The sequence below is a fragment of the Hyla sarda genome, chromosome 4 (assembly GCF_029499605.1).
Source record: "Hyla sarda isolate aHylSar1 chromosome 4, aHylSar1.hap1, whole genome shotgun sequence".
In the NCBI taxonomy this organism is placed as follows: Eukaryota; Metazoa; Chordata; class Amphibia; order Anura; family Hylidae; genus Hyla; species Hyla sarda.
Genome location: NC_079192.1, coordinates 194,992,479 through 195,011,137, shown reverse-complemented (window position 1 = coordinate 195,011,137; position 18,659 = coordinate 194,992,479). Strand labels below are relative to the sequence as shown.

General features: G+C 42.0%; 1 protein-coding gene across 5 annotated transcripts in view; it reads right to left on the bottom strand.

Annotated features, from left to right (window-relative positions):
* The window catches only part of PLXNA4 (plexin A4), an 821,522-nt gene that overhangs the window by 119,289 nt on the left and 683,574 nt on the right, over window positions 1-18,659 (bottom strand). For all 5 annotated transcript variants that reach the window (XM_056573183.1, XM_056573186.1, XM_056573184.1 and 2 more), the window contains 3 exons: window positions 12,447-12,583; window positions 9,734-9,901; window positions 5,445-5,538 (listed from right to left, as the gene is read on the bottom strand). In XM_056573183.1, the coding sequence (XP_056429158.1) occupies window positions 5,445-5,538; window positions 9,734-9,901; window positions 12,447-12,583 (399 nt within the window). The remainder of the gene's footprint in view (window positions 1-5,444; window positions 5,539-9,733; window positions 9,902-12,446; window positions 12,584-18,659) is intronic.

Sequence of the window (18,659 nt, the reverse complement as noted above, 5' to 3'; positions counted from 1 at the left end):
TTTCTGGGTGCTTTTTGCCGTATGTTTGAAGTCATTGTCCTGCTGGAAGACCCAAGATCTCAGACACAAACCCAGCCTTCTGACACTGGGCTGTACAGTATGACCCAACATCTGTTGGTAATCCTCAGATTTCATAATGCCTTGCCTACATTCAAGGCACCCAGTGCCAGAGGCAGCAGAACAACCCCAAAACATCATTGAACCTCCACCATATTTCACTGTAGGTACTGTGTTCTTTTCTTTGTAGGCCTCATTCTGTTTTTGGTAAACAGTAGAATGATGTGCTTTACCAAAAAGCTTGGTCTCATCTGTCCACAAGACGTTGTCCCAAAAGGATTTTGGCTTACTCAAGTTGATTTTGGCAAAATGTAGTCTTTCTTTTTTATATCTATGTGTAAGCAGTGGGGCCCACCAGAGTCTCCTGCCATAGCGTTTCATTTCATTTAAATGTCGACAGATAGTTTGCACTGACACTGATGCTCCCTGAGCCTGCAGGACAGCTCTAAAATTTATATTTGGAACTTGTTTGGGGCTGCTTATTCACGATCCGGACTATCCTGCGTTTACCCCATTTCATCAATTTTACTCTTCTGTCCACGCCGAGGGAGATTAGTTACAGTGCCATGGGTTGCAAACTTCTTGATAATGTTACTCACTGTGGACAAAAGCAAATCTAGATCACTGGAGATGGACTTGTAACCTTGAGATTGTTGATATTTTTCCACAATTTTGGTTCCCAAGTCCTCAGACAGTTCTCTTCTCCTCTTTCTGTTGTCCGTGCTTAGTGTGGCACACACAGACACACAATGCAAAGACTAAGTGGACTTCTCTCCCTTTTATCTGCCTTCAAGTGTGATTTTTATATTGCCCACACCTGTTACTTGCCCCAGGTGAGTTTAAAGGAGCACCACATGCTTGAAACAATCTTATTTTTCCACAATTTTGAAAGGGTGCCAATCATTTTGTCCAGCCCATTTTTGGAGTTTGGTGACATTATGTCCAATTTGCTTTTTTTCCTCCTTTTTTGGTTTAGTTCCAATACATACCAAGGGAATAAACATGTGCATAGCAAAACATTTGTCACTGCAATCCTTTTCTGTGAGAAATATTTAATTTTCTAATATAAAAAATATCATGGGTGCTAACATTTACAGCAATGACTGTATATATATATATATATATATATATATATATATATATATATATATACAGTTATGGCCATAAATATTGGCACCCCTGAAATTTTTAAAGAAAATGAAGTATTTCTCACAGAAAAGGATTGCAGTAACACATGTTTTGCTATACACATGTTTATTCCCTTTGTGTGTATTGGAACAAACCAAAAAAGTGAGGCAAAAAAGCTAATTGGACATAATGTCACACCAAACTCCAAAAATGGGCTGGACAAAATGATTGGCACCCTTTCAAAGTTGTGGATAAATAAGATTGTTTCAAGCATGTGATGCTCCTTTAAACTCACCTGGGGCAAGTAACAGGTGTGGGCAATATAAAAATCACTCCTGAAAGCAGATAAAAAGGAGAGAAGTTCACTTAATCTTTGCATTGTGTGTCTGTGTGTACCACACTAAGAATGGACAACAGAAAAAGGAGAAGCGAACTGTATGAGGACCAAAATTGTGGAAAAATATCAACGATCTGAAGGTTACTAGTCCATCTCCAGAGATCTGCCTTTGTCCACAGTGCGCAACATTATCAAGAAGTTTGCAACCCATGACACTGTAGCTGATCTCTCTGGGCCTGGACATAAGAGAAAAATTGATGAAAGGTGTCAACGCAGGATAGTACGTATGGTGGATAAGCAACCCCAAACAAGTGAACTTGATTAAGCCAAAATCCTTCTGGGAAAACGTCTTGTGGACAGATGAGACCAAGAAAGAGCTTTTTGGTAAAGCACATCATTCTACTGTTTACCAAAAACAGAAAAGAACACAGTACCTACAGTGAAATATGGTGGAGGTTCAATGATATTTTGGGGTTGTTTTGCTGCCTCTGGCACTGGGTTCCTTGAATGTGGGCAAGGCATCATGAAATCTGAGGATTACCAACAGATTTTGGGTTACACTGCAAAGCCCAGTGTCAGAAAGCTGGGTTTGCATCCGAGACACGTCAAAAACACGTCACCCCAAACATATGTCAAAAAGCACTCAGAAATGGATGGCAAGAAAGCGCTGGAGAGTTCTAAAGTGGCCAGCAATGAGTCCAGATCTAAATCCCATAGAACACCTGTGGAGAGATCTTAAAATTGCTGTTGGGAAAAGGCGTCCTTCCAATAAGAGAGACCTGGAGCTGTTTGCAAAGGAAGAGTGGTCCAACATTCCGGCTGAGAGGTGTAAGAAGCTTATTGATGGTTATAGTAAGCAACTGATTTCAGTTATTTTTTCCAAAGTTGTGCAATCAAATATTTAGTTAAGGGTGCCAATAATTTTGTTCAGCCCAATTTTTGGAGTTTGGTGTGACATTATGTCCAATTTGCTTTTTTTCCTCCCTTTTTTGGTTTAGTTCCAACACAGACAAAGGGAATAAACATGTGTATAGCAAAACATGTGTTACTGCAATCCTTTTCTGTGAGAAATACTTAATTTTCTTGAAAAAAAAAATTCTTTACCTGCCATGAAAGTGTTTTCAAACTATGACTCTCTTTAAAGAACCTGTAAAGATTGAAGGGAATCTTTGAAACACACAATAGCTTGGGCACTAAAGAGTTAACTAATTGAGATACTGTAGCCTTGTATACTCTATATGAGTATTCATACAAAATCCTTATGAAATCCTCCCCTTAAATCTTTAATCACTTGTATATATATATCCATACAACACTTCAGAGGAACGATGATGCATTATCATAAAGATGGAATCAATCTAGCACAAATCACCCTGACCATAAAGTCATTTGGTTCACATGTCAAGAGAGCGACAAGCCAGATGTGATGCACAAAGCATTGTAATGGCCTTCATTATTGTGACTATAATCCTTTGTGAGGGATAAAGAATGAGCATCTGTATATAGTTTAGGACAGCTATGGTGAAGCTTAATCAACTCTATGGTGATAGCTTATGCTACTCTTCTATGTCTATCTCTTAATTGTTAAACAATAAAATATCATAAAAATGATAATAATACTTGTGTATCCATGAGGGGTGCACTCCCCTATCTTGCAGCACTATATATATATATATATATATATATATATATATATATATATATATATATATATATATATATGTGTGTGTGTGTGTGTGTGTGGTGTGTGCGTACAGTAGCCTGTCATGCTTTGCACTAAAGGGTGGGAAATGCTTTCCTAATAATTTCAACCAGCCTCACTACAATACAACTGATGTACTATTTTAGTGTTCCTAGAAGCCAAAGTCTTGTGCTTCTGTTCTGGCTACAAAGAGTTCAAACCAGTAGCTGTAATATGCTTCCCAAGGTGACACTACAGTTACACTTTCAACAGATTTTTTTTTAAAAACGCATAGCTTGACTCTACAGTGCAGTCCTTGACTGGTGTTGGGAACTCAACTTTTGCAGGAGGTCCCACCAGGACAGGTTGCATTCACACTAAGTGACTCTAGGCAAAACAGCCTGCCACTGTAGGTCTCTTATGGGACTACATCTTGTCAAAGCATGCCCCACCTATTCACTGCAAGTAGAGACTGGGCTGGGCCTATTTCCTTTACAGAACTTGTAGCATATCCTCCTGATATATTCTAATATAATCTCCTTCTGACTTCTCTTCAGAAAAGCAACAGGCTTGGCAGTGACTCCATAGGTATTGGTCCACAGTACACACACCAGAAAAGGGGAGAAGGCAAAAACTGAGGGCAAAAAATCCCAGATCTAATAAGGGTGGTAAGTTTCACCTTCCAAGCAAGCAGAAAGGAGTTGGCTGGGACTAGAACAAAAGATGTTTAGTTACGTATAGCAGAGCTCTAATACCAGACAAAGGAGATCCTCTTTAATTAAAGGGGTATTCCGGGCAAAAACATTTTATCCCCTATCCAAAGGATAGGTGATAAAATGTCTGATCGCAGGGAGACTGGCGTACGAAATATTGCGAATTCGAATATGGCCTATGCCGCTCAACACTAGTGGTAAATAGGTTATCCAGTATTAAAGGGGTATTCCGGGCAAAAACATTTTATCCCCTATCCAAAGGATAGGGGATAAGGTGTCTGATCATGGGGGGCCCGCTGCTGAGACCCCCGCGACCTCCCTGCAGCACCCGCATTCTATGCAGGGACTGAGTCTCTAGTTTCGGAAACCTCCGGGTTTCCGGGACTGTGGACGTGACATCACGCCCCCTCCATTCATGTCTATGGGAGGGGGCGTGACAGCCGTCATGCCCTCTCCCATAGACATGAATGGAGGGGGTGTGGCGTGACATCACGTCCCCAGTCCCGGAAACCTGGAGGTTTCCAAAGCTGGAGATTCAGCCCCTGCATAGAATGCGGGTGCTGGAGGGAGATCGCGGGGGGTCTCAGCAGCGGGCCCCCCGTGATCAGACACCTTATCCCCTATCCTTTGGATAGGGGATAAAATGTTTTTGCCCGGAATACCCCTTTAATACTGGATAACCTATTTACCACTAGTGTTGAGCGGCATAGGCCATATTCGAATTCGCGATATTTCGCGAATATATGGACGAATATTCGTCATATATTCACAAAATTTGCATATTCATAATATTTGCGTTATATTTTCGCATATGCGAAAATTTTCATATGCAAAAATCAGCATATGCGAAAATTCGCACGCCAGTCTCACACAGTAGTATTAGAGTCTTCTTTACACCACACAAGCTGGAAGCAGAGAGGGGTGATCACTGTGATGTGTACTGTAAAAAAAATAAAAATAAAAATATTCGTAATTATGAATATATAGTGCTATATTCGCGAATATTTGCGAATATGCGATATTCGTGACTAAAATTTTCATTGCGAATATTCGCAAGCAACACTATTTACCACATCCCTCCCTCCAGTGCACAATAAGAAGGAAATACAATCAGCATCAATGCATTCATGTCTCTGGTACTGTAATTGGAGACTATGTTTATTTTAGACATAGTATCGCACGGAAAAAAATATTTACCATTTGAAAAAAAATGATTTTATCTATAAAGGAATACTTCTTTTTATATCAGTGGGTTTAATGGACAAAGTATGAAGGACATTTATTATAGCACAATAAAAAAAACAAAACAAAAATAAAAAAACATTTATCCCTGGCTACTCAAAAGGTAAATTCTCCTTTTAAAGTTAGTATATGATGGATACATTCCTCTATGATACAGTTGTGTTAGAAAGATAACATTTACAGAAAGTACATTCTATGGAAAATAAGTAAATGGCATCACCAAAGAGCAGAAAATAAGTAAAAAATGGAATTACATAGTAAGCAGCAGATACTGTGAAACACTTACATTGATGTGTTCTTTTCCATTAAACTTGGCTCTTATTTGGGGGTTTCTTATAATGTCCAGATTAGTGCCCCATACTGATATAGGAGTGTTCCCACTGGAAAATATATTTTTAACAGCTTTAGTGGATAGAAAAACAACAGTATAAAGTATAAAGGAGATCAATAGTATGCTGGTAACAAAGATTGCCCCTTTCTTAAAATGTGACACTGTCCATGATGATTTATTGGAATAGAGAGTGGACGAGGTATACCATATATTTCTTATGTCCATGCACTTCTAGCCTGTAGTGTCTTCATGCACTAGCTTATGTTCTAACTAATAATAGTTGGATCATGTATTAGACCATGTGATTTGCTCAGCAGGAAATAGTAAGTAAAGAACAGTGAAAGCTCTCATTTCTAATATTTGGAAGTAGCAATATGAGATAAAGAAATGTGCCTTTTGACTGTCATGATTGTTATTGTAAAATACTGTAATGATTTACAATAATGTAAATAATGTAGAAATATGAGGTCTATTGCTTTAAAGGGTTGTCTGGGATTAGGCGCTGTTCATGTCTACTTTGGAGGTGAAGTTTGGAGAAAGCTGTCAGTATGACAGAATGGCACAAACAATGGTTGTCACAGAGAACTTTGGTTATCTACAAAAGTCACAATATTAGTGTGAATATAGGGGGAGATGTATGTAGTTATGTGAACCTCTTTAAAGCAAGCTAAGTTTCTCCGTAAATCTCAATGTAATCTTCTAAATCCCATCTAAATCTTCCAAGTAATAAATAAGGAAGAAGGTCTAATATGCACTGAGTCCAGGTAAGTAATGACTAGGATCAGCAAGGCCGTCCATGCTATATGCCATTACTGCACCAGAAACTGCCATACTTCATCAGTCAGTTTTATTTTTGGCATAAAAGCACTTGGTAAAGCCAATGACATATCTCTTCTGCTTCATGATATTAGAAATGGACGTTTTTCATAAAGGAAAGCTTAAAATAAATTTGGATGGACTTCCGATTCTGGCACAGAATCTGGTCTGCAGGCGCAGGATGCCCTGAGCACTTATTCTGATTGGGTGACTGTTACTATTGGGATACCACAGGGGTCAGTCTTGGGACCTGTTCTATTTAATATATTTATTAATGACCTTGTAGAGGGGTTGAAGAGTAAAGTAGCAATCTTTACAGAAGATACTAAACTCTGTAAAACGGTAAACACTATAGAGGACAGTGCACTGTTACAGATGGATCTGGATAGGTTGGAGGTTTGGGCTGAGAAGTGGCAGATGAGGTTCAACACTGATAAATGTAAGATAATGCACATGGGGAAGAAAAATACGGGCTGGGATTATGTATTAAATGGGAGAACACTTGGGACGACTGATGTGGAAAAGGACTTAGGGGTGATAGTTAACAGTAAATTTAGTTTTAGTGACCAGTGTCAGGCAGCTGCTGTCATGGCAAATAAAATCATGGGGTGCATCAATAGGGGAATAGATGTCCACAACAAGGAAATAATTCTACTGCTGTACAAATCACTAGTCAGACCACACATAGAATACTGTGTACAGTACTGGGCACCAGTGTACAAGAAAGATATAGTGGAGCTGGAGAGGGTTCAAAAGCAGGTAACAAGGGTAATACAAGGAATGGGAAGACTACAGTACCCAGAAAGATTATCAGAATTAGGGTTATTTAGTTTAGAAAAAAGAAGGCTTAGGGGAGACCTAGTAACTATGTATAAATATATCAGGGGACCGTACAGAGACCTCTCCCATGATCTATTCATACCCAGGACTGTATCTATAACAAGGGGGCATCCTCTACGTTTAAAGGAAAGAAGGTTTCTACACCAGCACAGACGTTCTTTACTGTAAGAGCAGTGAGACTGTGGAATTCTCTGCCTGAGGAGGTGGTTATGGTTAACACGGTAAAATACAGGTTATGGATTCTAGATATATAGAGACAGAAGGTTGATCAAGGGATCTATTCTGTTTGCCATATTTGGAGTGGGGAAGGAATTTTTACCTCTATTATGAGGGTTTTTTCCTTCCTCTGGATCAACTCAGTAGGGAGTCATTAGGGTTATAGGCTGAACTTGGTGGACTCTGGTCTTTTTTCAGCCTTATGAACTATGTTACTATGTTACTCGGCGGCCTCCTTCTCCCTCTTCCCTGCGGCGGCCATCTTATACAGCCCACGCAGTGCTGCAGTGCAGACCTCCTTGAGCGCTCTCCGCATTCAGAACACAGAGCGGGTGGGATTGCATCCAGGTACCAGGGTATCCCTATTTCATGACTGTCTACACAGATACCAGCTCTGGGGCTGCTGCTCGGGGACTGCTCCGACCACGCTACAGTCGCATACAGTCTCAAAGGGACATAAAATGCGCACGGCCCCATAAGCACAGGTGCCGGATGCAGGAAGATATGCGCCATTATACAGTATAGCATGTGGGAGTGGAAGGCCCCTGTCTCTGGCCACAAGAACTACTGTTGGCCACCCAGTGACTGCTTCCTACTGTTGCCTCTGGTGACTGCTTCTCCCCCCACTTCCTAAGTTTGCTCAGGGCGCCAACATTAGTAGGGGTACCCCATCCCGCCTTTCTGGGACTTTGCAGCAGTGCCCTCTGAATAGGGAGCCATACTCCTCAGCGGTCTCTGCACCTTCTGACCCCAGTGACTATAGACCGTTATATACAGAGGGGATCCCTCAGACGGGGTTTGCTGACAGTGGCACTTTCTGTGCCTACCACAGTTGCTGCTACCACCAGAACTCTAACTACCAATTCTGTGCATCCCCAGGCAGACAGCCACCAGTCGGTGGCTATGGATGTTTCTGACAGCCAGCATCTGTTCACCCACAAAGACAGTGCCTCAGCTCAGCCTGTTCTTCCTCCGAACCCGCCATTGGCAGGGGTCGTGGAGATTTCCTTATCTCAACCTATGGATCTTTAAACACTGGCAGCTGCTCTGGTCAAATTGATCACACCTACTATTCAGCTCACCATGGAGAACCCCATGCGCTCCACCCTCACACAAATTCAATCAGACCATTGCACTCAGGGGGCCGTTTAACTGAAGCGGAACAAAGGATTATTGGTCTCGAAGATGAAAACAGCGCCCTTGCTACCCGACTCCGCCAAACTGAAACAGACCACTGCTATGTCAGCGAGAAGCCGGAGGATTTGGAAAATGGTTTCTGCCAGAACAATCTTCGCCTGGTGCAGGTAAGTGAATCTCTCAATCCCCATTGCAAACATATGCTGCTCTGGAAAGTTCCTAAAATGGACAGAGATGTTAGCAGAGAGCACTGTGGTCATGATGTCAGCAGAGAGCTCTGTGTTAAAAAAAATATATATATTTCCTTTGCAGTATTCAGCAGCTAATAAGTACTGGAAGGATTAAGATTTTTTAACAAGTAATTTATGGTCTTGCGCTCCTAGACTGAAGCATGCTGTCTCCTTTATGATGGAGCAGCGTGTAATGCTGCATTTCTTATGTGGCAGGCCTCCTGGTTAGATGGAATCGTACTGAGGCATGCAGGGTCCCCAGCATGGAAATAAAATGATGTAAACACATTCCTGGATCTCGTTTGTGCATGGTTGACTAATTGGAAGGATTTGTAGAGATGTCAGCTGTTTCAGTAGCATATTCCTCTGCTTAGATCTCCGCTTTGGCGCACAGTGCATAATACCTATTTTAGTTTGTTTTGGTGTGTAAAGGAAAGAAGTGACAGGTACTAAGTAAAAGGCTGTTTGAAACATCATAGAGTTCCCGTAATAAAATCTGTTCCTGCATTTTCCCTTCTTACCTATTCAAAGGTTTCTAAATTTAGAGCTTACCTTTTAGCCTTAATCAATGAGGTGACAAAAGCCAATAAGTACTACACTACATATGACAACATAAAAGTCTTAAAAGGTTTTTACTTGTCAATATGTCTTTTCAAGTAAACAGTCAAAATTGTACCATGGTAGCATAGCTGATTGTAGTAGATGCAATAAACTGTCTTCAAATTGCAAAACTACAACTTCCAGCATGATCGGACAGCCAACGGCTGTCCGTGCATGCTAGGAGTTGTAGTTTTGCAAGATCTCGAGGTTCACAGTTTGGGGACCATCACCATAGAACCATTTGCCCAACTTTACCATTATTACACCAGAGTTTAGTTTGGTGTACACAACGGTTTTCTATGGGCCCTTTAAAATCACCTTGACTATGTTTGTCAACAATGTGCCATAAGAGTTAAGTATTTTACCTAGCACCCTGTATATAATTTACTACAGCCTCTACCATACCTGAAAATACTCCACTCTGGTTCGATTTTCACAATTCTGGGATCTTCCACATACTCGAACTGCAGTTCTTGATTGATCTTGGCTCGGTCTATCTGAACAGTCACTTCTACCTTCTGCAGACCTTTAAGAGAAGCTGTGGTGTTACAGAAGATCTCAGTCTGGGTTCTCCTGATAATAAATGTAAAAAAAAGAATTAAAAAAATAGAATTAATCAAGCAATAAATAAATAAGCAAATAATGAATTCAAGAAAAGTTTAAACAAATGCAGTGTCTTTAATAATAGCATACGATTAAGTATAAAGAATCAATAGTAAAATAAAAACGAAACCCTGTTTATTTATTTATTTTTGGTGCTGTCCTAGGTGGCTGTTCACCATCTAAAGAATTTATTAAATATGTATATTATACAAAACATAATATGTCACAGAAAATTGTAAAAAAGAACCTGGTAAAATGGTAGAAGGGAGGTATGTATCATTAAGGCTTTTTGCCTCAGTAACGTAAGACTGGAGTTTGGGTCCAGGTTCTGGGCGTAACTGAAGGTTCTGGAGATAAAGTCACTTCCATATTCCAATTCTGGTGTTTGTGTTGCAGTCCTGAACCTGATATCACAGGTGTGTGAGCACTGCCAGAGAGCAGCAGAGAGGAGATGGTCCGAAGCTAACATCAGCTTGTCTGGGGTACAATGGATACTGCTACACTGTACTAAAAAGACTGACATTGGGACTGTACCTTCCAGATTTTGGTGAGAAGCTCATAAGTTTATGTTTCTACAGAAAACCCGATATGAAGGCCTTTACGTTTCTGTTATACTGCATGCTGCAAGCGGAACTCATTGCTGTATGTAGATTACTGCAATAAACCAAAGACTACAAAACTGTGACACCTGCCTGCTTGGGTCAGTTTGACTGTTGGAAGCTGTAGAAATGGTCCTGTCTCACAATATAAATATGATTATTACATGCATTAAGCATATTCATTAAAAGGGTTTTCTGATTTCTTTAAGAAACATTCACTCCATTCACTCTTTTTTGATAACATGCTGTCCTGCCTCTCTTGAGGATGTTCTGGACCCACCATAGCCCCATTGACTGGCCTCAGTGATTGGTTACAGTATGTGCAGGATATCATCAGGAGGGAGAGGAGAATGCATCAATCGGGTAAGTACACAGAGGGACCAGGCGGACTGGAGTGGTGGTGCTGGAGCTGGTGAGTACAGTACAGTGTATTATTTTATACCTCTATAATTCACCAATTTGCTGTTTTTTTAAAGAAATCACAGAGCCTCTTTAAAGTTCTTAGGAAGGGGATTTATTTCTTTATGGTATTTATGGTAAATATTGTAAGATCATAGAAACTGCATTCACCTTCAGGACTTTAGATATTTATGGATATTAAGGTCTATTTTACCCAAAGGTAAGACTAAATAACTATTTCTAAACAGCATTAAACATATTAATATTCTTAGTGGCTTCTTTTTATCATACAAATGAGAACCTTTTTTCATTTGCTGAGAAATTGCCTGCAACCTTAATCTGTAATTCGTATGTCGGATAATATATTCTCAGGAAAAAACTAGAAAAATAACTTTATCCAAGAAATCAGAATATTGAGAGCCAGCAAATTTATTTCTTTTAACTATTTCTGCATTACTTTACAATACATGTATAAATGGTTATACAAATGCAAAGTATGATATATACCATATTGGCACAAAGATTCACACCCGCTTTCATTTCATTTTAAAATACAAAAGACAAAAGCGCTCCCTCGTGTGACACCTTCAGCATAAGATTTAAAAATAGGTGAGCCAAGGGTTAACTCACGTAAAACGGTTGTGCAAATTCCGGCACAACACATATATGCACTTAATTTTTTAAGGCTGCTGCACATTCCTCCTCACACTTCCAAGCGTGAATAATAGATTCCAATACCACTCCAAACTCCATGAAGGATAATAGGCGCTGCCAATAAGGTGATCCAGGGGTGATGATGAAAACCTATTTTATTAAAACATGCTACGCGTTACGAAACCGGACCGGTTTCTTCTTCAGGCAAGTCCGGTTTCGTAACGCGTAGCATGTTTTAATAAAATAAGTTTTGATCATCACCCCTGGATCACCTTATTGGCAGTGCCTATTATCCCCCATGTAGTTTGAAGTGGTATTGGAATCATTTAATTTGAGAAATAATTGTCCATTGAGTTATATTTGGTTGTTATCAGTTATATGTTATGTAGGGGAGTACATATTTTTTTTCTCATTTAGCCTTTCTAAGATCCATATGAACTTCAAGGCAAGTAGAGAGTGCAAAATATCAAATAACTATGGTGGAAATTTATTAAAACCTGTGTAGAGGAAGAAAGGTGTAGTTGCCCATAGCAACCAGCTTGACGCATGAATGAATGCATTGTAGTGGTTGCTATAGGCAACTGCACCACTTTTTTCCAGACAAGTTTTGGATGGGAGGGGCATGATAGATGTCCAGGGGTGGAGTACCTCTTTTACCGAGCTCATTTACAGTTTATTATATTTATCATGATCTATAACAGGACCATCATTACCTTGAGGCCCTGTCAACTCCTGACCAAAATAATGTTTATGCAGAAAAAGGAATACCAACTGAAAAATTCTCAAACCCTCAGCCAAATGCTATAATGTAAATGTTCTAATCAATACCATAAATAAGTTAAATATTGAAAAAGTTAACATACCTGTCAAAAATACATGGCTGTTCTCCAAACATCACTTTGACGCTGCTCCCTGCATTCAAGTTTGTTCCAGTGATTGTCACCTGTGTCCCTCCTGAGACTGGTCCTTGCATGGGCTGCAGTTTGGACAATGCCAAGTTCTAGAAAACAAAATGACTGTATAAGTTTGAAGAATAACTTTTTAATGTGCTTTTTATGCATCTGCTTAGTTAATAGGAATTTACGTTTTGTATCAAGGTAGCTAAACTGAATGCTTTCTAATCTGTTAGCTACATCAAGTGTTGCTCTATATAATGGGTTAACCGTTGTCCCGTTGTGTGTACTAGTAATACCTCAAACATATATCTGCTAAAACACAAATCTGCTTGCAGCTTTGTGTAACCCTATTGTGGATTTAACCTTGCCACCATTAGCAAAACTATAAGCCTGAAGGGATTCATTTTTGTATTTATAACATGGTAACATATGATTACAACCTGATACCGAAGATCACAACAGTCCAAAAATAAACCATAAAAATGTCTATTTCAGAAATGAAAATGTAGAGTGTACACTTAGATTAGCATTTTAATGGAAAAACTCCTAAGGGCCGCAGGAGAGGAGAACATCTGTATTCAAGTGATGAGTTAGGCAGGAGTGACAGAATATTCCAAAACAATGGAGTGGCTTACTCTATGAAGGCTGAACTCGTGACGGTGAGTTACTACATACTGATCTGGGAAATATCAACTCAACTATAAATGCAAGTGGCAGTTTTAGTGCCTGTAGGTATTATATTAGTGGATAAACAAGACTGTTTCAGTTATATAAGGATCATGTTACCTAACATGACATGCAGTTGTAGTTGTCTTATCACTGAGGGGATTGAAACTTTGTTTTTCAGTTTATTTCTATCACTTTATTTCAATTGTGTTAAAATAGTGTAGACATTTGATGATCCTATAAAAATGTTTACCCGACATTCTAATGGGTTACTGTATATATCAAATTCTAAAAAAGTATAAAATGAGAACTAGTGTATCTGAGGTTATGTGAGTACAGGATAGACTACACACTGAGCTTCCAGATACATACATAATATTTCTCTTTAATCTGTGATCACCTGCCTGGGCCTGTTCCCTGGAAACAGCATATCCGCTCCTCAGAATGTGTTACATGTGCCTTAATGAGATTGCTAAAAGTCTATTTCACAATGACTCAATCCAGGGTTGCCAACCTGATTCCTTCCTTTCTTATTTTTGGGCAACTTGACAAAAAATCGCAGGCAGCTAATATTTGGATGGACAAACTGGAAAACTGTTGTAAATGTATAAATATTCTAAGGAATATACGATATCTCTGCAGCCCAGAACACTGCCATGAACACATTAGCTGCATCCACTGTGAATTGTTAAATTAAGATAATAATCTGTACAAGTTCCTCCAGCGTTAATTAAAATCTCTTATTTTTTGGACAGATCAAGAGTTTCTGAACAGTTGCCAATCCTCCTTCATTCCAAGGGTTACAAAAACTACCATATAACAAGTCATTAATACTTTTTGGGAATGCTGATTCATAGAGGTCCTTTATTTAATGTGTTACTGTCATTTCAAAAGGCTGATATGTTAAACAGACACGTCATAAGTTTTGATCAGTTGGGGTCTCAGTGCTGAGATCCCTTTCAATTTCTAGATAGAACCAAGAGTAGCACATGGCTACACACTATACTCTACTATACTATCTGTCTAATTTTAAGAGACAGGCTCCATAGACTTATAATGTAACCTGTTTCCTGCAATAAGATAGGTTGAGTGCTGAGCAGGGGACTGAAGTGTTTTTCATGGCTATATTTAGGGATTGGTGGGGTTGACAGCACTAATACCCTGAATGATTAAAACTTTTGACATGTCTGCATGACATGTCAAACGTTTTTTGAAATTGCAGTAGTGCTTTAAATTATTCTGGTTGTTTCAGGTAACTTTGAAGGATGTGTATACAAGAGTAGATGAATGAGTAGCCAGTGGGTGGAGCCTAGTCTCTATGATGTCTCCAACATACTGTACAAACACAGAAGAGGAAATCCTGCAACCCTATTTCATTATCGAAAAACTCTCAGAAGCAGCAGCAGCAGCATAGAGGACATTATAGAGCGGCACTGAGTAGTTTAAGCTGGTAATCAAGCCCTGGGGTAATATTTAATACTCACAGCAAGCTTGTATGTAGTATCTTTGCAGTATTTTTAACTTTTGTCTCTATCAGCTCACTTCCTCTCCCATCTCCCCCCTCACCCCGCCCTTTTCCACAGATTTGTATGAGCAGAATATAACTTGATTATCGGTCGATGTTTCCACAGCAAAATGTACAGCAAAGCTGATTTATTTGGGATTATACCTTCCCCAAAAGGAGTAAATCTATAATAAATCTGCAGAGTTTATGCAACTAAAATTAACATAGTGTGGGTTAAAAATCTGCAGTACAAATCAATTTCCATGCTGAATCTGCACCGATTTTTATACAGTTTGTGATGTGTTTAAACTTTTTTACATATTTGACTGGTCTTTATTGCTTTATACTTATCCAATAAAACCAGTCTACAAATTTCTATGGATGTTGGAGGTTGTACAGTTTTTCCCTTGTTGTCTTTTTCTTTTGTATTTAAATATTGTTCACTAGGGGGGGCGGAGCCTAGCCGCGGAAAGAGATGGACGCGTGAGCTCTCGGCTCTCCCGTCTGACCAGGGATTCAGCACCCTTAACTCCCTTGTTTTGCACGAAATATGGTCAAATACGGCAAGTCAGCTCCAGGAGATCCTGGGGATTCACCAAGACCTGTGAGGAGCCAGGCTGACATGGCGAAATTCTTCAAGAAGAAAGGAGGCCTCTCTCCTGCTCGCCTGCCCAAGATGGCGCAGGACGCGCACCCACTAAGAGACTCTGGAGATGAAGGCGAGCGAGAGAGCGAAACTGAAGAAGGAGCTCCGACGCAGCTCACCCAGCAGTTTTTAAAATCCTTCATGAAGAAAGCCCTGACTCAAGCTATCAAGCCGGTCCTAACGGAGCTGGCGGAAATTAAGTCGGAGGTCCAGGCCATTGGCTTCCGCACGGAAGCACTGGAGTCTGCCTGCGCGGCGTTGTCCACACACTCCTCTGCTATGGTGGACCGGGCTGCGCTAGTGGAGTCCCATCTGAACTCTGTGTATGCGCAAATCGAGGACCAAGAAAACCGAAGCCGACGCAAGAACATTCGTTTCAAAGGACTCCCTGAGACTTGGGCAAATGAAGCGCTGCCCGGAATAGCCGCTGAAATCTTCGCGGGCTTACTGGGCACAGACCGAGCCTCTAAAGTGGTCGTTGAAAGGATTCACAGAGCCCTCAGACCGAAGCCTAAGCCCACCGAGCCACCGAGAGATGTCGTTTGTGGGCTGCTATCTTTCGTTGACACAGCGGAGATCCTTCGGGCGGCAAGAGAGCAAAGACCTATTCGCTACGGGGATGTCCAAATCGCACTCTATCAGGATATAGCCCCCTCTACCTTGGCTAAACGACGCCTCCTGAAACCCTTCCTAGAAAAGCTAAGAGAGAAAGGGCTAATGTATGCTTGGCTCTATCCTTTCGGCCTATCGGTCACCTACAATGGGCGCAGAATTACCATCAGAACCCCCGCGGATCTCGACAAGGCCTGGTCAGCTCTAGATCTCCCCCCGATGGAGGTCCCTTCATGGCTCCCGATCTCAGACCTAACCCCGCTCCCCCCGCTGCCGAAGATGGACGACTGGAGAGTGGCCTCCCGCACGAAGCCCGGCAAGACCAAGAAGACCGCTGGTAAAGAAAACCCCCCGCAGCGCTGAAGTGGGGAGTGATGGAGTTCTCACTCTGCTGTCGACGGTGAACCTGCAAGCTGACAGTTGATTTATACTCTCACCTGATGCGACCAGGCGCTCCTGAGAGCCTGGATATGACTTGATGCCCAAGCGGACCCTCCTGGAGGGAAGGTACTGTACGAAATCCCTGCCCCCATCCTCCCTCTCCCCCCCTGGCCTTAGTTATGGCCCGTCTTCTTCCCATCTTCTTGACCTTGCAGCATACCCATGAACGCCCCCAAGCCCTCGCCTCTTCCCCGCAATAGCTGCAGTCCCCTACACGCAACAAGATGGACTCTCAGAACCTGGGCTTACCCCATTGATCCTACCTTAATCCTCCCGGCCCTGGGTCCTCTCTTTCGCAACTTCCAATATCAACAATTGACAGTTGACCCCTCGTTTCTATCTGAACTCATACACTCCCGGTCCCCTGGAAGATGCAGGCCTCGCTCACCTCCCCCTCTCCCCCTCCCTCCCCCCCCCCCTATCCATTAGGAGGACTGATGCTCATGACTGTTAGTTGATGGACCCCGGTCCACACACGAGCCGCCTGCCACTGAACTCATTAGACTCGACCTCGAAATAACCATGAGAAATGGCTATTACATGAAGGATCTAGGGGGGGAACCACCTCAGAGGTCCTTTGTGGGTGTTGTATCACGCTTGTGTTTTCTGTTATTGTATGCAGCGCTCTTCCATGTATTCACATCTTATATACTTGAAGCATCTTCTCCTCCCCTTTTCCCTGCGCTCCCTCTACCTCCATTTCTCCCCCCTCTTCCCTTACCTTTCCCCAAGCAGCTTACTGTCCCACTGACCCCTCCCCCCCCTCTCTATCCCACTCCCATTCTTCCCTACCTCTCCCTTCTCTTCTCTTCCCTCCCCTCCCTCATCATACCCCCCCCCTTTTTATCCCTCCACGTCCCTACCCCTGTCTCTCCCTCTCTTCTTCTCCCTTTTGCACTGGCTCCCTGCCCCCTCCCCCCCTACCTCCCATTCCCCTTCCGTCCCCTAACTTTCTCACATCTCTTATATCCTTCCCTCAACTCCCCTTTCCTTTCTCTCCTTCCACTATCGTTTGGTTAACCATCCTTTCTTCTCTCCAGCTCTGCCTTCCTTCCTCGACGGTCTGCTACTATCCTGGCTGCGGACCTGGGTTGCCTCAATTGTTCTGGCTTTACTGCCAGACCAGGCCTGGTTGCTTATTGTTATACGTGCTGATATATGCTCCTTGCTATGTTATAATTAGGTTGATCTGTATATGTATATACTAGTAGGGTGCTGTACCCTGGTGCACTCAGACTAGGATTTGTACTATGTACACCCCCCCCCCCCCCCGCTCGAATTGGTACACTGTAAGATATACCCTTTATTGAGCGATCACTATCCATTCACCCGCCCACCCTTACCTCCCCCCCACCCGATACTCCATTTCCCCACTTTAACCCTCTCACCAGACTTTCTCTCCGACCACTTTCTCCCTGCTCTATCCCCCTTCCCCCCCCCCCCCTCTACCGGTCTTCTAATTAGCTCTGCCAAAAACCGGCTATGTCAGCTGTGCATTTCGCTTCTTTTAATGTTAGAGGGCTTAATACTCCTGAAAAAAGACATCATGTGGTGGACCATCTCAAGAGTCTCGGAGTCTCTGTAGCTTTTATGCAAGAGACGCATTTCAAGAGAGATAGGATACCTAAACTGCCGATTAAGCATTTTTCACAGTGGTTTCACTCATGCCATGGCTCCTCGGCGTCGAAAGGGGTTTCTATAGCCTTTAGCTCATCCCTACCAGTTGAAGTTTTGAAACAATACGAAGACTCCGAAGGTAGGGCTTTATTTCTGCGTGTTCGCCTATTTAACTCCACCTACACACTGGCAAATATCTATGCCCCGAATCACGCCCAGGTGCCATGGCTCATCAACACACTTTCCGCCCTGAAAGCTTTCTCAGAGGGACCCATTATCCTGGGCGCAGATTTGAATGTAACCTTAAACCCCTGCCTAGACTCCACATCAATGCATGTCGGCGTCTCACAGAAACAAATTGCTAAACTTCACTCTAAACTTGCTGATCTCTCCCTAGCAGACTCCTGGCGGTTTCGGAACCCTTCCGTTCAAGATTACTCCTACTTCTCGTCACCGCACAAAACCTACCAGAGGATTGACTACATCCTAATTCACGCCTCCCTACTACCACTGGTGAGTGATGCCCGTATTGGGGTGATTGCGATCTCGGATCATGCACCTGTCTCTCTGTCTCTGTCCCTCTCCTCTTCCCCTATCTCTACTCCCACATGGAAACTGAATGAATCTATACTAGAAAATCCCGATGCTCTAGCTGACCTCACGTCCCACCTCAAGCAGTACTTTGACACTAATT